We start from the raw sequence: 25989 nt of genomic DNA on the forward strand, positions 1-25989 counted from the left end.
TATACCCATGCACCTATGGTCAATTAATCTACAACAAATGAGGCAAGACCCTACAGTGGAGGAAAGACAGTCTCTTCAATAAGTGGTGTTTGGAAAACTGGACAGCTGCATGTAAAAAAAATGCAATTAGAACATTCTTTAACAGCATACATAAAAATATCCCAAATGGATTAAAGACCTAAATGTAAGACCGTATATTACAAAACTCTTAGAGGAAAACATAGGCAGAACACTCTTTGATATAAATTGCCGCAATATCTTTTGGATCCGTCTCCTAGAGTAATGGAAATGAAAACAAAAATAAACAAATGGGATCTAATTAAACTCAAAAACTTTTGCACAGCAAAGGAAACCATAAAAAAATGAAAAGACAACCTACAGAATGGGAGAAAATATTTGCAAAGAATGAGACTGACAAGGGATTAATCTCCAAAATATACAAAGAGCTCATGCAGCTCAATATCAAAAAAGCAAAGAGCCCAATCAAAAAATGAGCAGATCTAAGCAGATGTTTCTCCAAAGAACATATACAGATGGCTAAAAAGCACATGAAAATTTGCTCAACATCACTAATTATTAGAGAAATGCAAATCAAAACTACAATGTGGTATTACCTCTCACCAGTCAGAATGGTCACCATAAAAAAATCTACAAACAAAAAATGCTGGAGAGGGTGTGGGAAAAAGAGTACCCTCCTACACTGTTGGTGGGAATGTAAATTGATACAGCCACTATGGAGAACAGTATGGAGGTTCCTTAAAAAACTACAAGTAGAACTACCATACGACCCAGCAATCCCACTACCGGGCATATACCCTGAGAAAACCAAAATTCAAAAAGAGTCATGTACCAAAATGTTCATTTCAGCTCTATTTACAATAGCTAGGAGATGGAAGCAACCTAAGTGTCCATTATCAGATGAATGGATAAAGAAGATGTTGCACATATATACAATGGAATATTACTCAGCCATAAAAAGAAACAAAATTGGGCTATTTATAGTGAGGTGGATGGACCTAGAGTGTACTATACAGAGTGAAGTAAGTCAGAAAGAGAAAAACAAATACCGTATGCTAACACATATATATGGAATCTAAGGGAAAAAAAAAAAAAAGGTCATGAGGAACCTAGGGGTAAGACAGGAATAAAGACACAGACCTACTACAGAATGGACTTGAGGATATGAGAAGGGGGAGGGGTAAGCTGTGACAACGTGAGAGAGTGGCATGGACATATATACACTACCAAACATAAAATAGATAGCTAGTGGGAAGCAGCTGCATGGCAGAGGGAGATCAACTTGGTGCTTTGTGACCACCTAAAGGGGTGGGATAGGGAGGGTGGGAGGGAGGGAGACGGAAGAGGGAAGAGATATGGGAACATATGTATATGTATAACTGATTCACTTTGTTATAATGCAGAAACTAACATACCATTGTAAAGCAATTATACTCCAATAAAGATGTTAAAAAAACACACAAAATACTAAAAACAGAGTTACCATATAAGTCAGCAATCCCACTCCTGGGCATATATCCAGAGAAAACCATAGTTCACAAAGATTCATGTGCCCCAATATTCATTGCAGTGTTTACAATAGCCAAGACATGCAAGCCACCTAAAAGTCCATATATAGAGGAAAAGATAAAGAAGATGTGGTACACATGTACAATGGAATATCACTCAGCCATTAAAAAAAATGAAATAGTGCCATTTGCCTCAACATGGATATACCTGGAGATTATCATACTAAGTGTAGTAAGTCTCACAGAGAAAGACAAGTATCATATGATACAACTTATATGTGGAATCTTAAAAAAATGATACAAATGAACTTATTTACAAAACAGAAACATACAGATTAGAGAATAAACTTAGGGTTATCAGTGGGGAAGGTAGAGGGGGAGGCATAGATTGGGAGTTTGGGATTGACTTATACACACTGCTATATTTAAAATTGATAACCAACAGGGACCTACTGTATAGCATAGGGAATGCTGCTTAATATTCTGTAATAACCTAAATGGGAAATGAATTTTAAAAAGAATAGATACATGCATATGTATAACTGAATCAGTTTGCTGTACATCTGAAACTAACAACATTGTTAATCAACTATACTCTAATATAAAATAAAAATTTAAAAAATATAAACAGAATGAACATGAAAAAAATATGTTGAGTGAATGAATAAATGATAACTACAAATCCCCTTAATATGATATAGCTAAGTATTGATAGTGAGAAAAGAGGAGTGTGAGTTCTTCCATCATTCTGCTTATTCAGGGTAACATCTACTCCTATTTACAGATTTATTGTTACTATTACTATGTTAGACCAAATCTTTTATTCATTCAACAGTGTTTATTGAGTGCCTGCTGTCTGCCAGACACTATTCTAGGAGTTGAGAATCCATCAGTGAAAAAAAAAATGTATTAAGAATGTCCAAATCAGATAAAAACACATTATATAAGTAGTGGTGTGTATATATGAATGTGTTTGTGTGTGTAAATGTACATGAAGTGCTTCAGAAAAGTCTCCTCTGTAAAGAAAATTATAAAAAATAATATATGTATATGTTGGATAGGCATTTTCATTCTTTGAAATATCTCAAAATGCATTTGTTTATATATACTGATATTTTTCATTTTATGTCAAGTTATATTAAATGACCAGTTTAAAGAATTACTAATATTATAGTCTCAAACTGAGCTAAACTCCTATTTTATAAAACAAATTGGTCAGTTCTAATGAAATAGTTTGCTTATTTATCTATACACATATAAACTATGATTGCTTCTCTGAGGTCTGGGAAATGAATGCTGATCTTCAATAGGAATTTTTATCTACTGAAGTGTAGCGTGTGATAACATACCCAAATGACTTGATTTATACTAGAAATGAGAAATGTCAATGTGTGTTTAGGAGGCCTAGACCTATATTAAATGAGCATGTGTAATTGTGTGCATGTGTGTGTGTTTGCACATGCCTGTCCCTGTCCCTATTTCTATCTCCAAATGCCACCCATCTCCTAGAAGCCATCTTTAGCTGTGATTTCTCCGTGTGGGTCCACATGATAGTCATTAGTATAACTCCTCATCAGCCTATTTTTCTATTGTTCTTCGTGCTGGTTGTAACAAGCCTCTGCCCATCCCCATCTTCTTCTGGAGCATCTTGTGAGACGTAATTTGCTCTACAAATTGTAGTTTAATTCAGACAGACAATAAAAACCCTGGGGGAGAGTTTCTCATTCCTTTCATTCTGGGGTGGCCATTTTTATTACTGCAAACACATGTTCTCGAAATACACATTACAGCAAATTTGGTATGGCTTGCGAGTTTTTCACATTTCTCTGATTTCTTATACAGGCACTGTCATGGCATACTTTTAATACCATGGATAAAACAGAAGGAATTAGCCTCTAAATGTTTTGAAACGTTTGGATGCTTGTTTTATTCTTGGCAAATCATCTGAATGATAGTCTCAATTTTATCTTTGGATCATAATAAATCATCAGAAAGCTGTGTATTTAGACCAAATTTTCTTGACATCCCTCTGACTCCATCCGCTATAGAATATATTTCTTTGAGTAGCATTTTGGATTTTTGTCCTGGGCTTTGAGTAGGGGGTAACTATGAGAAATGGAACCTGCTTCTTCACTTGCTGTAGGAGTTCTGGGAACAGTTATTATCCACAGCTTAGGCAGAGAGGAAAAATATTGTCTGCATCTCAGATAACCATGATATTGTAGTACCTGATTTTCTTTCCAAGTAGTGTGGAATACTAGAATGCTGTGAAAAGGGTAACAAGTAAAGCTATCTGACCCCCAATTATTCCTTAATGTATTTGATTACACAACCAACTTTTTCTAACTGTGTGGACAAAGGAGATTCTGGATTCTACATTACCCCGATCCCGTTCACCCAACAAGGCTCCATGTTAACTGAGTATATTTTCTTTGTTTGTTTGAAACAGTTACAGTGTTAATGATAATATTCAATATATAGAATCCATGTTAGATAGCCTGATGTACCTCATTTACACCAGGTGTGTTCCTGATCCCTGGATCAGATGGGTTCAATGAGGAAACCTACTAAGCAGAATTTTAGGAGATGCTGAGGAACATAGTCTATATAAATTCTTTTGATATGTTGTCTACATAGTATTTTAATCCAATATTTTTAGTTGTGGTCAAATTATCTTTGAGATACTAAAAAGAGAGGGCAAAGAACACCAACAAGTTGGGCTACTATAAGAATTGTCTGTATGCTAAAGTAAAAACTAGTTTTTATCACTTGAAACTAGACTTAATAAATCAGCTGTGGATGAATAGAAATGAGTTTATAAAAATCAGATTTAACATATTCGAAGAAAAGGAGGAGTTGAGACATTTTGAAGGTAAGCATTTAAGGCCTATGTGAAACCTTAAAATTATACAAGTCATACATCTTTGTAAGAGAAAATTTGGAAGATACAGATTAACACAAATATCTCCTTACACAGAGCTATTAGCTTCCAGATATATCCATTGATATTTAAAGTATGTGTGTATTTTGATTCTGAGGTTTGAAGAAGAGTGGTGGGGTTCAAGGGAGCCTATAGTCCCCTCACTTGCTCTTAATCATGAATCTGCATGTAGCTAATGAGTTTTAGCATCTCTGCCTATAAGTGTCTGGGGAGGAGCTGGAAGTGTAGTAGTGTCCTTATGTAGGAAGGAACAAACACTGAGTTTGGTGGAAGAATCAAGGGCAAAGCAATTTTCTACATGCAAATGAATTATAGCTTGCTCTATATCAGCACTGACTACCCTTCTATGCCCCACCTTTCACTTCCCACCCCTTCAGCTACTTTTGCAAACATCACTGAGTTCATTTGGGGGCCAGATTTTAGTTTTGATATGTTGTGGGTGATCCTGAATTTTGTTTGTATTTTTCCTCATTACTGTAGATCTATGCATATGTCTTTGAAAACATCAAGTCTGTGCGACTGGAAGCACTGCTCTTATCCTTGCTGAGCATCGTGGTGCTTGTTCTGGTTAAAGAGCTGAATGAACAATTTAAAAGGAAAATTAAAATTGTTCTTCCTATTGACTTAGTCTTGGTAAGTATGAATCAACATTTAGCATTCTGCCCTGCAATGTTTGCAGTTGCTGTGGGTAACCTGCAGAGGCTCACATTATTGTCTAAAGTAAGCCACAGCTAATCCTGTCTCTCATTAAAGCAGGGCTAATTTGTGTGGCTATACATTAATGTAAAGACAGGAAATATGTTGAGTCAATAATTTTAAAAAGGAGGCACACGCGTTTTCAATTTTCACAGATGCCTGTAATTTTTTTAGGTAAGTAAGAAAACATGTAGCTTAAGATTTTAAATAAGGAGACATTTCTAAGGATGAGACCCAAAATATCTCTGGCATGATTTTCCTAAAGCAACAAGAAGTGATACCACATCCTATTGATATGTTATTTGTATGGTATGATGCATAGAAATATTATCAACTGACAAATGTCCGTTAATGATTGATAAATTTATTGACACTGTTTTTATTGACCCAATTTTGCTTTATTAAAGGATACTCATGATTTTCACTAGCCAGGGCTGATTCTCTAAGATTTTTTTGTTGTTGTTGTACTTGGCAAAGCAACAAATCGTACTTTGCTCCTAAGACTTATGGCATTAAAAACTACATTTTGAAATTTTAAGTGCCTCTAATGGGAACTCTTAACTAAACAAAGCATTACATTGAAATGTTAAGCCAACCACAGTCTACTAACTTACTTATTATTAATTGGTTTTAGCTTTTTAATGGTCTTTGGGTTATATACACGTATTTGACAAGTGGTGCCTAAATAATTTCACCTATTGAAATATCCCTTCATACTGTTGAAATGGTATAGTATAAGGCTAGCACATTGGCAACTGTCTCTGAGGGATATGACTTTTTTTCTGCATAACTAAGATGGATGGCTTCTCTCCATAATTAGGCCTTGTATAATTTGTAGAGATACATATAACATATGTAATCTATATAATGTGTGTGTGCTTGTATATGCGTGTGTATTTCAAATAAGCCAGACAAGTGGAGGGTACTATGGTTATTAGTAGTTTTCATGGAGACAACTGTGAAACATATTTTATTCCAAAGTCCTATAGGTATTAAGGAATGCTTATTATATCCTGGGAAGCTTGATTATATGTTTCATGAAACCAGAAATTGAAAATAACCTTGGGGAAGAAGAGTCTTAACTCTTTTTATTCAATACTGAATAAAACACTGAATAAGACAGTTGTTCATTCAATACAAAAATTGTAAGAATTATCCTTACAAAAAATAAAAGGTACTCCTTATACAGTGTTGCCCCTAATATGTGTAAGACCTAAGGCAAAAATAATAATGCAGGCCCAAATACTTGAGTTATAGATCAAAATGTTAAATAAAATAGGTTCTATTTTCCTATCTTGACTAAAATACCTTAGTGATTACCTTGAATGTCAGGTTAAAATAGAGAATTCTCCTAATCCTTTGGGTTCTGCTAGAATGTGGCAGCAAGGGGAAAGCCAGTCCCTTGGCCTGCCTCTTCTCTTCCTACTTCAGCTCTATCCCATATACAGTGGGATTCATAAGTATAAATGTGGATACCCTTGCCCCACAACTGTCCCTTGGCCTTTCCTTGGGCTACACTGGAAGGATAGACCTGGGGAAGGTATTCTGTAAGTAGACTTGGAGCCATTTAGGCAGGAAATTATAGATTCCTGACGATTCAGGGTGTGGTCTAGAAAGAGGAGTCCAGGTTTGAGTTGGGTACCTCCCTTTGCCCCTACAAAACTCCCATTTTATGGGGAGAGCTACAGTAGGAGGATGACCAGATTAGAACCCTCTAAAGCACTGTCTGAAAGACCAAGTTAGTGACTTAGATTACTTAATTTTTGTGTATTAAACACCATGTATTCTTCCATTTTCTATAAGGATCCAGCATCTTGTGGCTATGGTGTATTTTCTTTTACAGCTCACAATATTTTCTGACTTGATATAAATATTTCATGAAAATTATTAGCAATTAAAATTTATTAATTGGCTTAGAAATTTTTGAATACATTAATACTTCTGATTCCAACCTAATAGCTGAACTTTTAACTACTACTATATTCTGTAGAAAATACAATTATAGCACAATATTTATAAAGTTTAAAGTATAACCTGTAGAGTTTTGCTGCCTTTAAAAAATATCTTCAAGCCTCTTCTGCTTTTTAAGTCTATTCGATGTTTTAAAAACTTCTATAAATTCAGTTAAGTATCATCACAGAGAACAGAAATACACAGGAAAAATCCCTACAAAATAATATTATTAGGCATTGTTAGATATTCCTTATTTTGCTAGTGTGATTTGTTATATCTTTTTTCTGACCATGTATATGGTAAATTCGTACTTTAAATGGGTAATTAGTGTGTCTCTTTTAAACAAAAAAGTGTAGTATATAAATAGTTATACCAAACTGATATGATAACCATGTGAAATTTACAGCACCTATTAAATTATCAGAAGAATGAAAAAAGAATGTGAAAATGGATGGAAAACATTAAGTGGCATGGCTGGTAAAAACAAATGCTGAACAGAATTCTGAATATACATTTTAAAAGTGATCATGGATATTTGCAAACACTTGGTTTCACTTATTATATATCATTATATCATATAACAGAGGGTCAGGCACCTGAGACTCCAGGGAGGTAATTTCAAAAGTATCAAGTTTGACACATTATTAACTAGGATATTTTACTTCAAGAAATAGCAAAACTCAAAATTCAAAATTATTCAAGGAGACTGTAAATCATAATTGATTACTAACCTACATTAGGAATATTGATGCAACATCTTAAACTCTTAGGTGGTTGCTGCAATGGAGGGAAAACGTTCTGTGTTATAAAGCATCCCTTCATATTATAAGAGACAAGTATTTAGGTTGGATTGTGGTATCTGTACATACACAAGCATGCACGCATGCACACACACACTCCTATAGTCTGTGTTCTGCTCCTCTTCAGAATCAGACACAATTGGGAAGGATATAAGAAAAGTTGTATTATTATAATGCCATTTAATTTTTGAGACTGCAAATTAAGTGCTGTCAAATCTCAGAGGGATTTTTTGATTTTTAAAATTCTTCTTAGTGTTTAAAAATCTGTGCCACTGCTATATGACTCGAGAAAATCATGGGGCACATGAACAATGTTTACTTTTAAAAATAGTTTTAAGATGTTTGAGAAGCCAGGAATAATTTTCTTTTTCTTTTTTCAAATGTAACCACACAGATTATTGCTGCATCATTTACTTGTTATTGTACCAATATGGAAAACACATATGGATTAGAAGTAGTTGGTCATATTCCAAAAGGGTAATGTAATCTTTTTTTTTTCTTTCTTTCTCTTTCTTTCCTTCTTTCTTTCTTTCTTTCTTTTTTCTTTCTTTTTTTCTTTCTTTCTTTCTTTCTTTCTTTCTTCCTTTCTTTCTTTCTTTCTTTCTTTCTTTCTTTCCTTCTTTCTTCTTTTTTTTTCTTTCTTTCGTTTTTTGATGGAGGAAGCAACTGGAGGTAGGTGGGTATGAATTTCATTTCTTTCAAAGGCTCTCTATGGGACAAAATTCCAATTAATTTCTATTTTACAATGATAGAAACAAACAGTTCACAATAAAGAAAAAAATAACTTCTTAGACTGGTTATCAATTACTTAGGAAGTTGATAACTATTTTATACAGCATCACTTCAGGTAAAAGATTTGGAAATTATATGAATATTATTTGAAAAAGAAAGCAAGACTTTGAATTTCCAAATTAGAGTCATGCTCTAGGATATAGTCTTCCCTATTCCACTCACATATTCCTATGACTATTTTTATTTCACTTAAAACATAGTAAAAATACACAAGCATCATCTGAAATAGCAAACCTATAGGAATGAGTGGTGTACAATCGTGAAAGAGAGGGTGGAAGTGGAGACGAGGGCATGTTTCCCACCTGTCTTAAAGCCTTCCTCAGGACACTAAGAGGAAGATTAACAAGAAGAAGAAGTGTTCACCCTAAAAAGACAAAATGTTGTTCCAAATACAGCCTGAAAGAAAATAAAGTCATCTTAGGGGAGAAAGGGGATGTCTCTTTTAATGGGCTGTATTATACACAAATATTTATAAATTTGGGACAAAGTTAGAGTTGCTGAGTCCTCTATATTTTTATTTTCCAGTCCCAAAGTTTGGCTTCTAACTGCATTAAAATGGAGGGACAGTAGAAAAATTCTCATAGATTAAAAAGATAATTTAAAAAAATCCTGTCTTTAGCCTTTATGCTAAAGATATAGGCTAATAGTGATTATTGGAATCAATTTGTGTTTTCTAAAGGGTTCTCTACTTTTCACCTTCAAATTTAGTTTATTGTTTTTTTCTCTAGCTTAGTTTATCATTATTAATAATTAGGCAAGCTCAATTTTTTATGAAACAAAAGTTCTTATAGTTTGAAATGGTAGCACTTTTATGTATCATATATCTTAGGGCTTGTAATGGTACAAATCAATTTGACTTGGGGATAAACTTGAGGGAGTGGGTAAAAAAAAATATGCCTCTCCTCCATCCAGTCTAATTCTTCTTTATTTTGAGTAACCTTTCCAGACCCATCTTCTTAAAGAATCATAGGAAAAACATGACATTAATAAGAAATGGAGCTGAGGTTGAATTCATTTTGTGATTTCGATACATTTCTCAAAATGTTTTCTCCTGTATACATTGCATTAGTGGTACTTGGTCTGGAGATTGTGGGGAGAATTAAATAAAACTGCTAACATGAAAGTGCTGAGCATTCAATTTACATGCTCAGTATTAAATCAGCATGAATTAATTTACCTTTTTCTTCTACTTTTGCCCCAGAGGGTTTTTTTTAAAGAGGGGAAGTAAGTGTCACAAAGCATCATCAGGGATAAATAAACAATAACACTGGGCTCAAGTGGTTTTCCAAAAGACAATGACTGTGTATTAGTTGGAAGAAATATTTTAAACAGTTATTTAAAACTGAGAAACAGCTAACTGTGGTCCTGTATTTTGCAACAGAGTGTAACTGGACACTTTATAGATATTTTTCTTAACATGTGATACATAGAGTCAAAAAACAAAATTCAACTGAGTACATTTAGAGGTCTTATTGACTTTGTTCAACAATTCCTTAATTGAGCAGCAACCTATCTAGCAAATCGAAAGGAGCCCTGAAGAGCTGTACAAAATGAAAGGCTTTTATAGTCAGAAGGGGAAGAGCAGAAAAAGGAAGTTTCTAACAAAGAGTGGATTGTTTCAGGCAAGGTCACTTTCCTATGTGGGACAGAAGGGCAAATTACCTCGCTAGTGCTGACCAGGTAATTCTAAATTGACTGGCTAAGGTTACATTCCTGGGAAAGGCTGAAACTGCAGTTAAATTAGGTAGTTTGCTTAAATTCTTAGTTTGCTTAAATGGGGCTTAGCACAAGTGACTCCATTGTGGGCCTGTTGTCTCTTTTTTAACAATAGTTAAGTGTACTGTGAAAGAATCATGTTAAAAAACATAATTAAGATTATAAACTCAATGGAAAATTTAAGGATTAGCTCAAGAATCGTAGCTCACAGTAAACTAATGTTTGCATACAGCACTGCAGTATTCAAGGCAGGAAATACAGTTTCTAATGCCAGCCAAATAAAAGTTTAGGAAGATTCAATGAAAGAATGCTCCAGATTTGTTTTTGTTCTGATACAGGAAATTTTTGTTGAGTCAAATTTTCTGTGCTATAACCTGAATTCTCTGGGAGTGAATGCCAGTTAGATGCATGGAGCTGTCCTTGTGGTGTTCTTTGTGATTTTGCTTTTCTGCTAAATAATGTTGAAAACAAAAGGCTTCTAAGGGTAAGATTGCTTGGTTTTCTCAGTGATATTTCATATATTCTATGTAAACTTCAGAGTCATTGCCATAGTTGAATTCACTGCAAGTTGTTACAGAAATAACATGAAAGTTGATGAGTTCAATATGGTCTTTCTTTCAACAGAATTCCTCCACCTAGAGCTCCCCCAATGAACATCCTCTCTGCAGTAATCACTGAAGCTTTTGGAGTGGCACTTGTAGGCTATGTGGCCTCACTGGCTCTTGCTCAAGGATCTGCCAAAAAATTCAAATATTCAGTTGATGACAACCAGGTGGAGTACACCCCAACCCCTCTCCACACCTCTCCATAGCTATTGTATCACTGTACGGTGTACTCCCAGATCCTGAAAATGTTGAACTTATGAAAAATACAACTTTCCTAAGTGTATAACACAAATCGGTAGAAGAAAACAAAAGAAAATATCTAAGTCATTCATAGAAAGGTGAAAATCTGACTTTCGTGGATTGGTTATGGTACACTCTGTTTTTTAGAGAGGGGCATCTTGATGATTTGGTTTTAGGAGAGAATCTAAATATATTTATCATTGCATGCTGACTTAAAAATTTTGGATTTCAAAATACAAAGAACACTAATATTACTCTTCTTAGTAAAAAACTAAAGGTTGCAAGGGTCTATTCTTAGAATACCAAAGGATGAAGATTTTATTGAGCATGTTTCTGAATCTACCTCTGCTAGTGTCTTGTCTCAAGCCCTGTGGCCCTACATTTCTGCACAGGCCTGCAGAGATAGCTATGGAATAGTGGTTAGAATGCCAAAGTACCTATATCTAAATCTCACTCTGAAATTGTTTCTGTGCCCCAGTTTTGTTATCTGTAAAAAAGCAGATTTATTCATTCAACAGATGTGTATTGAACCCTACTATTTACCAGGTACTGGCCTAGGAACAAGGGATACAATGGTACATAATGCAGACCATGTCTTTCCTCATCTCAAAACCTCCCAGTGGCTTCCCATAGTACTCAGATTAAAAGCCTATTACCAAGGCTTACAAGGCCATACTTGACCTTGTCACCATCCCCTTTCCTCTATGATCTCATATTTCTTTTATAGTTCTAGCCACACTTACTGCCTTGTTTTTCCTTGAGTTCACTAGTCATGTTTCTAGCTCAGGACATTTGTACTTGCTGTCCCCGTTTCCAGGAATTTTGTACCCTCAGGTAGCTGCATGCCTCCTTTATTCAAATGTTCCCTTCTCAGGGAGTCCTTCCTTGGTAAGCTAAAATCCTAAATTCCAAAATTTTCCACTCCCTTCTCTGCTTTACTTTCCATATTCATCTTGTTTATTGTCAGCATTTCCTCATTAGAACTCCAGTCTGTGAGGGCAGGGATTTTTGTCTGTATTATTTACTGGCAACAGCAGAAGCAGGAAAATATTAGGAGGCTTTTGCAATAATCCAAATGACACTTGATGACTTGGACCAGGATGTAGCAGTGAAGGAGATGAGAAAGAGACAAATTCTGCATTGGATGTGGACACCATCTGGGAAAAGGGGTAGTCAAGACTATCTCTAAAGCTTTTGGCCCAAGCAACTGGAGCTTGAGACAGGGAAGGATGTGGGAGAACCAGGGTGGGAATATATAGAGCATAGACTGATTAGGTAAGTTTGAGATACCTGTTAACCATCCAAATGAAAATGCTGAGTGGCTATGTCAGTCTGAAATTCAGAAGAGTGGTCTAGGCTAGAGATATAAATTTGGGGGCTGTCAACATGTATTTGGGTAGCTAAGATTAGAGAGGGAAGTGGTCCAATACCTGTGATTGGTTAGATGAGAAGGAACCACAAAGGAGACTGAGAAGTGGTGGCCAGGGAGGTAGGAGAAAACCAGGAGGGTGAGAGGTCCTAGAAGGAGCCTTTAAGGAGGAGGAAGTGAGCGACTGTGTCAAATGCTAATTTTAGGCCAGGTAGGGTAGGAATTAACCATTGGATTTAGCACTGTGGAAGTCATTGGTGGAGTGGTGGGAACAAAACCTTGATTCTAATGTCCTGAAAGAGGAGAAATTGGCAACCGATACAATAAATACCGTGTACTTCCCTATAAAGTTGTTATTGTTATAAGGATTAAACAATGAAGTGCTTAGAACAGTTTCTGGCTCATTGTAAGCACTCAGTAAATGTTAGCTCTTCTTAAAATAATGGTTAAATTACGACCAGTGGAGAGAACATAAATAGAATACAGAATAAGTTTCATTCCATGACAAGTTATACCTGTGGTCTCTAAAAGTTGATTGTGATTAGGAAATGATATATTCTCCTATTATCATTCCTGTAGGAACTTTTGGCCCATGGCCTCAGCAATGTGATTCCTTCATTTTTCTTCTGCATACCAAGTGCTGCTGCCATGGGAAGGACCGCTGTCCTATATAGCACGGGAGCAAAGACACAGGTAACTTTATTTTCAGCAGGGACAAAAGAACTGATGGGCCTTTACTCTCCTTGGAGAGTGGGAAGAATGAGCTTCTCTCTAAAATCCTGAGAATATTTTTACGTCTTCAATTTCTTAAAACTAGTATCAAGGAATTCTATCTCTTCTCTTTCTTAGGAAAGATCCTTAAGAAGCTGAATGATTCAACGAGCAGACAAAAAAATCCTGTATTAATGGCAGCTTTATTGTTGTCAATCTTTGAACAAATGCTCCCTCTAGTGGTGTCTCTGATTGTACTTTTTGCTAATCTAACCAGTCAACTTGAAATTTTAAAATTTTTGTTCACTTCCTTTAAATAAAATGAAAACAACTGTATGAAAAATCAGTCCTTGACAATGACATTCCTGTCTATAGAGATGTACATGTATGTAAATGAATAATACGATGTCTGTGCACATTTCGGTTTAAAGAAACAATTATGTATTTTTAGGAACTCAAATCAATTTGACATTTGAGAACCTTTTATATACTAGTTATTATGCTTGGTACTGATAAGATGTCGATGGTAGTAATAAAGATGTTTCTGTGATGATGATGATGGTGGTGGTGTTGGTGGAAGCATATATCAAGTTATATGCATGTCATACATTTTATATAAATGAACTCATTTAATCTTTTAGGTACCTCTGTGAAGGAGATGTAATTATTATGCTAGGATTCCACATGAGAAAGTTGAGGAAAAGAGGGTTAAACTAACTTGTCCAAGTCACAGAGCTTGTAAGTGGTAGAGCTGGGATTTGAACCCAGATAGATCTACTCCAAATCTTGCATTCTTAACTACTGTTCTATACAAGAAAATTCATGTATATGTTAATTTAATAAATTAACATTAACAGCTAACCATTATAAAACAATTCACACTTATTTTAAATTGGAGTTGAATGAGAATTTATAAAACATTTTATGTGATAATTTAAACATTTATTAGGAGTTTACCTTATATTAAGTCCTTTTCAGGGGTTGTAGAAGAGTAAATTTGAAAACGATATGGTTCTTGACATTGGGGGCAAGTGGCCAGAGAAAGACGGGTAAATGAACATTAAAATATTGCGTAAAATTAACGAATAAAATTTGATGAACGTACCATGGAGCAGAGGGGAAGCAGCAACAAATTCTGAATCTATGATAATTTGACATATTATTGCCACAACTCATCATCAAAGATGTGTAATTCTCATTCAACATTGTTTTACATGACAATTTGATTTTTACAAAGTTCGTGATTTAAAGCATAAGTTCATCATGTGTATTGGCATAAACATTTTTGCAAACTCTCACATACTTGTAACCTAAATTTGAATGTTTAATACATAGTATACTCAAGTATCATTCCTTACTCTGGAGACTCTTCTATCTATAAAATTCTAGGATTATATAGTGGTTTCCACCTAGTTTCTTACAAGGATGAGTGTGTTAGATTTCCTCTCATCATTTCTGCATGGTATTCTATTCATCAGACTTCAGAAGAAACAAAAGGTACCTAACAAAACACTAGTTCAGGGAAACAAAGCTTGGCAGCACAGTATTTTCATGCTGATCTGCTTGTTGAGATTGTCGCTAATCTGCTCAACAATTCCCATTAAATTGCACAGAGAAGGAATCTGATTTACTGTGCATACCCAAATCGAGGATGCTTTCCCATGGTAGTCATTTTGGCATTAAAACTATTAAGTTTACGTGGAGATAACTGACATGATTTGAAGAAGGCACTGGGTGAGCCAAGTCTTAAAAGTTTTGTTCTAAATAGGCTGTGAAACCAGTTTTCTATGTGACAATACTTCACAAAGCAATCCCTTAAATAGCTCTGTCTCTCCTAGGTACTAGACTTATACCCAGTAAGTTAATCTAGAAGAATTAAAACGCTTCCACTTTTAGGCTAATAATAGCCAATCAAAATAGCAGTGGGAACCACCTTGCATTTGTCAATTATTTCACCAACTGACTCTTTCTTGTTCAGAAACACTATTAGTATTTCTGTAGAAAGATATCTTTTAAAATACAAATATGATCTTGTTACTTCCTCCTAGAGCCCATAAAAGGTTTTACGTAGGTCTTAGAATTCAAACCTTTATGTTACCAAAACTGAGTGCTTTTGAAGCTAGCAGAAGTTGGTTCACGTAGTTTAAGGAAAGAGGCCATCTCCATAACATAAAAGTGCAAGGGTGGCTTCCCTGGTGGCACAGTGGTTGAGAGTCCACCTGCCGATGCAGGGGACACGGGTTCGTGACCCGGTCTGGGAAGATCCCACATGCCACGGAGCGGCTGGGCCCGTGAGCCATGGCCGCTGAGCCTGCGCGTCCGGAGCCTATGTTCCACAACGGGAGAGGCCACAGCAGTGAGAGGCCCGCGTACCGCACAAAAAAAAAAAAAAAAAAGAATTAATGAAAAATGAAAGTATCTGATAATTATAAAACTAGTCAATTTTGCTGATACTTTTACCAAGTCCAAGCTTGCTCTGCTCACCGCACGACAGGCCAATAAATTGGGAGACGAGGTGTTGAGGCAAGGAATAGCAACTTTATTCAGAAAGATTGGCGTCTGAGAAGATGGCAGACTAATGGAAATATTCAATTTCTCAGATCTTCCTCTTGGTCTGGAATTTGACCAGTATTTGGGAGACATTTCATGACCAAATTTTGTCCCACAGCACTGGGAGGCTCATCTCAGATCAGGCAAAAATTCTTGTTGATATGCCACTCCAGGTGCTAATTTCTGGATTAGGCCCTGTTGATAATTAAAGATTCTCTGAATCCTCTGTCTTTCTAGTCTATTGTGATCCAAGAAATGTTTTCCCTTATTGCTTCTTCCCATACTTAGAATCATACTATTACAATTATTATATAAGAGTCATAAATGTGATCTATTTCCTCAGGATGTTTAGCCATCATCAATTTTGTTGGAGGCTTGATTACACACTGTAAGAGACAGCAATCTTATAAAATAGACAGGATATAAGTAATGCAGGTAGTAACATTGACAAAGTCATAGTGCAGCAGGAAGACACAAAGCATAAACAATTTGGAAACAAAGAATAAGCAAAAGCAATGCTTAATATAACTGGTTGTAATCCAGTTACAATAAACCATCAAGTCCACAGGAGAGCCAGCTGGAGAAGCCAAATTCAGGCAGGATCAGGTAGAGAGAAAAAGATAAATGTTTCATCTTTGTTTACAAGGGTATACTTCATCAACTTGTTGTAGGTCATAACATAAGAGAAAAGGTTTTTCTGGAAAACAAAGGTTAAGGCTAGTATATTTCCCAAAGTCATATAGTTATAAATCATATTCATCAGTTCATTCAGTCCCATGTAATTAATTCCTGTTGATCTGGATGAAGTAATCAGTTCATCCAGATTTGTCATTTGTTACTCAGTCTAGTGGTATTATCTAAAGGCTATCAGAAACATATTTGTTAAAAAAAGTTCCTTTTTATGAGCCTTCTTGAAGATGTAGCAGTTTTGCAAATCATCACCTAAGCTGCCTATGAATGACAAAAGTCTTAAAATGGCAAGGATAAAGATGTGATTAGAATTCTTCTTGGCAAAGAAGCTTATCCAAGTTGTTGTGACATACAGCATTTTAAGATAACAACTAAAAGTATAGTATTATACCAGAACATATGCAAATTTCAGAAACTTTGTGTAAATTTTAGAAAATCTATTTTAATAACATTTATTCATACCATATAATCTGAGGAGGCTTATTGCTCATTTGACAATGCTTTCCATGTAATTTAGCATACCAACCAATTCTAGTCAGTTTAATATATATAAATATATATATATATATATATAAAATATTTATTTTCCTCTGAGGTGCCTTAGGGTCACAGTTCCCTAGCCCCCCAAAAAGGAAGAAAATCCCAATGAACGCTTTGCTGCAGGCAAAACCAATGCAGTAGGGAAGTATACCCTGGTGTTGTCACATACAAGTCCTGTTATCAAATCAGTCTCTCGGGGTCACTGTTCCTCAGCCACAAAAAAGGAAGATTCCGAACCAATACCCCATCAGTCCGAAAGGGAAGAACCCCCAACCAATGCCCCATCGAAGATAAAGCTGAATGAATGACCAAGGCTAGTTCAAAAGGGAAAATCCCAATCAACGCTCCACCACAGGTGAAACCTATGCAATAAGGAAGACTCTCTGGGGCCCTCTGAAGCATCCCAAAGCTAGCTGAAGTCAAAAGAACTTTAATTAGAATTTGATAGGAAATTCATCCAAAATATCAAAAAGTTTTTTCTTAAAAAGCATTTGGTCAGATAGAATATTTAAGAACAAAAACAGCTCAATTAAGGGCAAGATAGTTCGCACAATATGTTATCAAAAGCAGCATTCTAAGTAAACTTGTTCTCTTAGCAGAGAGGAGCCAAGTCTGGTCCTGCAGCGGTCTACTTTTAATAACAAAATCCATTTACCCAATTAAGTTTAATATAATCTCAGTCTGACCATGCATAAAACTCCTTTTTACTCAAAACATATGTCCCACTTTCCTATTATATAGTGAAAGATTTTATTTTTAGTAGCTTTAATTACATATTTAAATTAGAGTCCCCAACTCTTAAAAACCTTAATTTTTAGTGAAAACCAAGTGGCAAGTAATAGTTACCAAAATCTGGAGACACTATTTTAGATAATTTTCAGAACATAATTATTCCTATAGCATTTACCTGAAAGCTCTTATCTCATTTACATTTAAAGTTTCATCCTATCAAGTTATTTTCCTTGCAACAGATGTAATAAGGTCTTATTTCATTCCTAGGTACAATAAAGTATTATGCCTAATATTAATGACTCTAAAGACATGTCTATATTAATTAGATCAACAAGCTTAAGCCACCTTCAATACCAGATATCAGTTTAATGTTGAATATTTTCTAGATCACATGAGCCCAAAATTCCTTCTGGCCAGTTTTATATTCCTGAGTATTTATATAAGTGCTTAATTTTTTTTTAAAGAGCAAAACTAAACAGACAAATCACACAAAGAAACATACACACACTCACAAAAGAGAAAAAAACAAAAAAGGAAGAGAGCAACCAAACCAATAAACAAACTCAGAAATGAAAAAAACCACTAAAAACTAAATTAAGATAAACATAAAACCAAAAATAAGTCAAACACAGAAATTAAACCCCAAGTCCACAGTTGTCCCCAACGTCCACAGTCTCAATTTTGGGAACACTTGTTGTCTATTCAGGAATGCCACAGATGCAGGGTTTACCAAGCCAATTGTGGGGATGTAATCTGCTACTCCTGAGGCTGCACAGAGAGATTTCCCTTTCTCTTCTTTTGTCGCGCAGCTCCTGCAGTTCAGCTTTGGTTTTGGCCCTGCCTCTGCATGTAGGCTGCCCTCAGGTGTCTCTTCCCCACCCAGACAAGACAAGGTTAAAACAGAGGCTGATTAGGGCTCTCTTGCTCACTCAGGCCGAGGAGAGGGAGGGGTACGCTAGTCACAATTGTGATGTGGGGAATGCCTGCGGTGGCAGAGGCCGGTGTAAAGTAGCAACAGCCTGAGGTGTGCTATGTGTTCTCCCAGGGAAGTTGGCCCTGGATCATGGTGCCCTGGCAGTGGTGTGCTGACAGGCTCCCAGGAAGGTGTGGGTAGTGACCTGCACTTGCACACAGGACTCTTGGTGGCAGCGGCGGCAACAGTAGCAGTCCGTGCCTGCCTTTGGGTCTGAGATGATAGCCGCGGCTTGCGCCCATCTCTCGAGCTCACTTAGGCGGTGCTCTGACGTCTGTGGGCACACAGAGCAGGAAGACCCTCTCCTTGCGCACCCCAAAACAATGGTCTCTTGCCTCTCCAGCAGGTCCAGACTTTTTCCCAGACTCGCTCCTGGCTAGCTGTGGTGTACTAGCCCCTTTCAGGCTGTCTTCACGCAGCCAACACCAATCCTCTCCCTGGGGTCTGGCCTGCAAAGCCCAAGCCTCAGCCCCAGCCCCCTCCCACTGGTTGGCATCGATCCTCTGTGTGGGAATCTCTCCACTTTGCCCTCCACACCCTGTTGTGCTCTCCTCTGACACCCTGAAGCTCCCCCTTCCCTGCCAGTGAAGGGGCTTCCTAGTGTGTGGAAACTTTTCCTGCTTCACAGCTTCCTCCCAGAGGTGCAGGTCCCATCCTGGTTCCTTTGTCTCTATTTTTTTTTTTTCTTTTGCCATACCCAGGTAAGTGAGGATATTCTCTCCTTTTTGGAAGTTTGAGGACTTCTGCCAGCGTTCAGTAGGTTTTCTATAGGAGTTGTTCCACATGTAGATGTATTTTTGATGTATTTGTGGGGAGGAAGGTGATCTCCACATCTTAATCCTCCACCATCTTTGAAAGTCCTCCTCATGCCATTGTCTTTTGATATGAAGTGCACCTTAGCGGTTGGTGTCTTTTTCTTTCCACATAAACATGGATATACTGAGTCACACGGGTATCTGAATGAATCCTTTAATCTGCCTTCTGACAACTAGCTCTCTCCAGTCTAGTGGAGTTACAGGCATAATATTTTGTTATTTAAAAATTATTATCATGTAAAATCACCAGTTACTCCTAAATAATCAGTCTAGTGACAGTTTTGTGTACTATAACTTCTTTTATGGACAATCTTTAGTTCTCTAATGACTTATTTCCCACAGAAGGACTTTTCCCCCTTTATATGCTGGGGAGTGATGTAGATGAGCTCCACTAAATATGGAAGGAGCTTGTATCAAGCTTCTTTCATTTAGTTTAATGGTTTTGAGTTTCATCCATGCTGTTGCATGTATCAATAGTCTGTTATTTTTTATTGTTGAGTAGTATTCTATTGTATGGATGTCCCAAAACTTATCTATTCACCAATTGGTGGACAATTCAGTTATTTACAGTTTTTGGTATTTATGAATAAAACTGCTATAAATATTTACATGTAAGTATTTTCATAGGTGTATGTTTTCCTTTCTCTTAGGTATTTCTGGGTCATACATAACTCCATAAGAAGCTGCCAAACTGGTTTTGAAGTGGCTGTACCATATTGAATTACCACTAGTAGTGTCTGAGAACTCTAGTTGCTCTGAGTCCTTGCCAGCCCTTGCTATTGATTATTTGTTTATATATTTATTTTTAGCCACTCTAATAGGCTTTATTTCCTTTGATTTTTCCATAAAGATATTTTAGGTATCGTTTTGGTCCTGTGAAAGCCCTCTTTCCTCTTGTTAGGCTGATAGTTTGGCTAAATGTTTCTATTAAGACATGAGCATTTGCTTATGTGAAATTTGTTCTCCATTAAGTGGAGCATAGCTAGGAGTGAGCTGTTTTGAATTACCTTTTGTCAGCAAGTTGAGTTGGTTAGAACACAATACTAATGACTTTTCAGGATTAATAAAATTAAGTCTGTTTCACTGCAGAGACTGCTTCCTTAATCCCATATAACTGTTTCATATTAACAAAGTACTCCAACGAAGAGAGTAAAGGCTTCTGTGGAAATTTGTCATCAGCACAGAAAAACCCTAAGCTGCATATTCAGTTATTACCCAAACAACTAGGAAACAACTAGGAGAAGGGGGGCCAGGCTGAACAACTATAGGCTAAAGGACTTTTAGCTGAAATGTCATTTTCACTATTAAACAGACAAACAAACAAAAAAGCCATGCTGTGATGTGTGATAAAAGTTGATGGTGTCCTATTTCTTTGTTTAGAATTGCTTTTTTTGTCATTGCTGACTTAATTTGATTGTACCAGTTTGTCAGCTGTCACATTTGGGTTCCTTCAGCTACAAAATATAGATGACAGTCTATTTAATTTAACAATCATGTGCCAATATTTTGTTTCTTCTTATCAAGAAGAACAAAGAATTATCTTTTTCCCTCTATAACTTTGGAATAATAAGAAAGTTCAAGCTTTCTTTTTTGTCTGTCTTGTATTTTACAGGTGGCTTGTCTAATATCTTGCATTTTCATCCTGATAGTCATCTATGCAATAGGACCCTTGCTTTACTGGCTGCCCATGGTAAGTAGTGCTTTTTATTATTTACTTTTTAACTTTACTTTTAATGAGAATCATTGTATTTTAAAAATTTCTTTGAAGAACAACCTCAATGATCCTAAATCTGAAACCTTATGTGACATAAGTAATGGCTGAATGGAGGAAAGGTAGAAAGAGTCCACATTTGATGGGGAAGGTATGGGAGGGTACTTATGGCTGTTTTCTAATTCTTAGGCTTTTGTATAAAAATGACATCGTGGAATTAGATTTATTCTGTATTCATTGGGAAGGTGGAACTAGGCAATCTCTGTTATAAGATGTACATGACATTCTTTTATTCTTTTTTTTTTTGGCTGTGCCATGTGGCATGCTGGACCTTAGTTTACTGACCAGGGATTGAACCTGCACCCCCTGCAGTGGAAGCACAGAGTCTTAACCACTGGACCACCAGGGAAGTCTGTTATAAGAAGTAGACTTTGGAAGAATTTTATAAAATTTGTATTCTTAGAAAATACATACTGGGCAAGAGAGTAGGCAACAAAATGCATCTTGCCACCCTTGATGCATGGTTATACAAAGTGACTCAGAGTATTAGTACATGTATTTACCTTGCTTTTCAGAAGCCTGGGGCACTAAAGTGATGTGAGTAAGATCCTGGTCTTCAGAGATCCAGAGACGGTGTCAGTCCTTTCTTGTTCTAATTCTTCTTTCATGTAATAAGAATAAATCACTTTCACGAGAGGATCTCCCAATAACCAAGTTCACTTTTCAAGAGAGTTATAAATATATTCAGGTGAAACCAGAAAACTGATACTCAAGACAATTATAAAGAAATACATTATATAAATATTTAATTTTTGCAACAAACAGATTTCAAACAAATGGCAGTGAATAATTATTATAAAGTTAAGAGGACATTCAGCCTTATAACATTCACCCTTATAATTCACTACTTTTCTTTTCCTTTCTTCCTTTTTTTTAGAATGCCATAACATGTACCCTGTGATTTTCTAGAATTGCTATTATATTCCTAAAGTACAATAATAGGTTAGTTCTAAACAAAATGAATATTACTTCAGTCTTCTAAATGGTTATTTCTTTCCTTTAGTAAGTACTTCAAAGACAAAGACATAAAAATACAATGATTCTTTTAAATTTAGATTAAAATCTTTATCTTGCATCTTCATCAACTTATTTCTTATTTGTAGTGTGTTCTTGCAAGTATTATTGTCGTGGGACTGAAGGGAATGCTAATACAGTTTCGGGATTTAAAAAAATATTGGAATGTGGATAAAATTGATTGGGTAAGTAGAAATTTGATCTAAAATTACTATCTTTGGCTTAAACACATGTTACAAAATAAGCTTTAATAGTTCCATTTGCAAAAAATAGTTTTAGCCATTTGAGACTTACATTTTACAAGCTATCTTTTTTCAAACTCAATAAAAATATTAAAATGTAAAATATCTTTATAAGAAACAGAAATGGAATTCTGTCAAATTTTGATTGATGTGTTTAAGAACTTTTAAAGAAATGCTAGCTAACTTGAGTGGTTTGGGGATTCCCAGTTTCCATTATGAATTGATTCTGGAAGTGAAGTTCATCAAAGAATAGCTAGTAGAAATATGACTATTTATAACATACATGAAAAGCCAGCATTAATTGCTAAGAAATGTATGCTGCATTAATATAGGGTAAACATATTAATAGTGACCATATTCATTCTAAATACAAAGAGTCTCATGAATTGTTTTTTAAATGTGTTACATTGAGAGGAGCATTATGTTAATAGGATATTGCTAGGAACAGATTAAATTATATTGAACAATGATAAAATATGAATTTTACTAACATAAATGTTTAATATACTTGTTCTAGAGAAATGTATCTATGCAAGAACATCCAAAATTCTCTCCCTCTCCTATATGGGTGAATTATTTCATGAGTAGCCTCTGTTTAGGTTTATTATGGCTTTCACCATATTGAAATGCAATTATTTATGTATTCTCCCTCCTTCAGGGCCTTTGATCTGAGACACTTTGGGGGATTACTTATGCTGGCAAGTACTTTAATAATACTCCTCTTAAAAAGAGTCATGTACCACAATGTTCATTGCAGCACTATTTACAATAGCCAGGACATGGAAGCAACCTAAATGTCCATTAACAGATGAATGGATAAAGAAGATGTGACACATATATACAATGGAATATTACTCATCCATAAAAAGAAATGAAATTGAGTTATTTGTAGTGAGGTGGATGGACCTAGAGTCTGTCATACAGAGTGAAGTAAGTCGGAAAGAGAAAAACAAATACTGTATGATAACATATATATATGGAATCTAAAAAAAAAAAAAAAGAAGAAAAGGTTTTGATGAACCTAGGGACAGGACAGGAATAAAGATGCAGACATAGAGAATGGACTTGAGGACACGGGGAGGGGGAAACATAAGCTGGAATGAAGTGAGAGAGTAACATTGACATATATACACTACCAAATGTAAAATAGATAGTTAGTGGGAAGCAGCTGCATAACACAGAGAGATCATCTCTGTGCTTTGTGACCACCTAGAGGGGTGGGATAGGGAGGGTGGGAGGGAGGCGCAAGAGGGAGGGGATATGGGGAGATATATGTATACATATAGCTGATTCACTTTGTTATACAGCAGAAACTAACACAACATTGTAAAGCAATTATACTCCAATAAAGATGTTAAAAAAAGATAATATTCCTCTTAAGTCTCAATATTACTGAGCTTCTACCAAGGTACAATAGTGGGTGCCATGTGGAATTCAGAGATGAATAAAGAAATACTTACCTTCTTTAGACACTAATATTTGTGCAGGATGCAGGCACAGAAACAGTAACTATTATATGACGCAAGATACAATATGACCTGGAAGCAAAAGAAAAAACTTAGTACTGGAGAAAAATAGAGTCTGGAACATTTAATTTGTACTAGGTTAATACAGAAGACTTAGAGCAGAGCTGAAATATGAACTGAGACTTGAAGGAACAGTATTTTGTAGGCAGTCCAAGAGACCAAAATTAACTAGGCTGTTGGAGGATAATGACTTTTTTAAGGTGATATATGTGAGGTGGCACATGGAAACAGAAAAATGAGAAGATATAAACTTATTTAACAAGCTCCTGAAAACCCCATGATAAAGATATTTCTAAGGAACTCATTAATCACGTAAGGGGGAGCACATTACCATAATGGAAGGGGAGAGGTGTCAGGGAAGGCTTTTTCCAAGAAATGATGGATAGAACATATAGCATGAAGGTGAGAGTAGTAACAGATGGGGTTGGAAAAGTTAAGAAAGGGTTGGACTGAGAGAGCTGCTTACATCCTGCAAAGATTAGACTTCATCATGAAGGCAGTGCGGCATCACTGAAAGGAGAAATAGGAATAAGATTTATGTATTAGAAAGGTCATATGAGTAATTTGAGGAAGATGGATCGATCTGATGAAGTATGCAACAATTGGAAGCACTTCTTTAATAATTCAGGCAAATAAATCAGGAAGACCTGGACCACAACTAACACTTGAGATTCAAGAGGAAGGAATAGAGTTGAAAAATACTAAAGCGGTTTCATTAGTTATCCCTCATCACCAATTCATCACATGAAGTGCATCAGTCTGGAGTGGCTCCTAAGTTTTCAGTTAGGAACATCACTGGAGGAAAATGATGTCATTCATTGAATTATAGAACATGGAAGCTTATTTAAATGCATTTGGTGGTTACCTTTAGTCTTTAAAAAAATACAGTTTCACATTCCTGAGTTATTTCTTTCAGTTCCTCTAGTTGTATTTTGTATGTTATCACAAAGCAGTTTTCCAAGAAGGGCTCATGTGTTTTATATTCCCAGAACTACTTCATGGTGAAACCATGTTTTCTTTTTATACTAGAAGGAAGTTTTTGGCTGAGTCTAAAATGCTTTCCCCCAGGCTTTTTAAGCTTGAATTATCTTCAGACATTGAGGGATAAGGCAGAGAAATCACAGGTCAACATAATATTTTACTATTTAATGTGAGCTTATGTTTCTAAATGGATGCTCAGTGAGTTTCTTTCTTGCTCATAAAGTTTGGTAATATTGTCAGAATATTTCTTGTGGTTGAACAGTTAGTATCAAATTTCTAAGAGAGTGACATATCCTTGTGATCTCGGAATCAAGAATTACATACAAAATTTTTCTTCTAATATGTCTTTGAATATTTTTTCAAATATATATGTCCTGTTCTCTTAATGAGTTATGTATTTTTAATTTACTTTGTTTCTTAAAATCTGTACATTTTCCCGTGGTTATTTTGGGGTGTGCATGTGTGTGTGTGTGTGTGTGTGTGTGTGTGTGTGTGTGTGTGCATATGGTTTCTCTGGACTATTCACTGTATCTCTGATTATGTATTTCTTATTGTGATTATCCTATTTAGTAAATTTTAAATATGGCTTTTATCTCTGTAATATTTTTGTTTCCATCCAATTTCTTTCCCAGTTTTTCTTCTTTGACTCTTCATATCTATTTTTGAGGGAGTTTTCCTGAGATTTTATTGCCTAAACTTATCCTCTGTCTCTATTTTGTTACTTTATTTCTTTTTCCCATTTTTATAAATAGCTTCCTTGATTATTCCTTTATGATTATGATGCATCTTTAGTGGACATAGCTATT

The 25989-nt window shown here is 35.7% G+C and overlaps 1 protein-coding gene across 1 annotated transcript in view; it reads left to right on the top strand.

The window, feature by feature from the left end:
• The window catches only part of SLC26A7 (solute carrier family 26 member 7), a 183671-nt gene that overhangs the window by 104806 nt on the left and 52876 nt on the right, over positions 1-25989 (top strand). Inside the window, exons 5-10 of the mRNA XM_004283220.3 lie at positions 4948-5100; positions 8311-8393; positions 11049-11196; positions 13218-13331; positions 21262-21339; positions 22524-22619. Of these exons, the coding sequence (XP_004283268.1) occupies positions 4948-5100; positions 8311-8393; positions 11049-11196; positions 13218-13331; positions 21262-21339; positions 22524-22619 (672 nt within the window). The remainder of the gene's footprint in view (positions 1-4947; positions 5101-8310; positions 8394-11048; positions 11197-13217; positions 13332-21261; positions 21340-22523; positions 22620-25989) is intronic.

This window comes from Orcinus orca, chromosome 17 (genome assembly GCF_937001465.1).
Source record: "Orcinus orca chromosome 17, mOrcOrc1.1, whole genome shotgun sequence".
Taxonomy (NCBI): Eukaryota; Metazoa; Chordata; class Mammalia; order Artiodactyla; family Delphinidae; genus Orcinus; species Orcinus orca.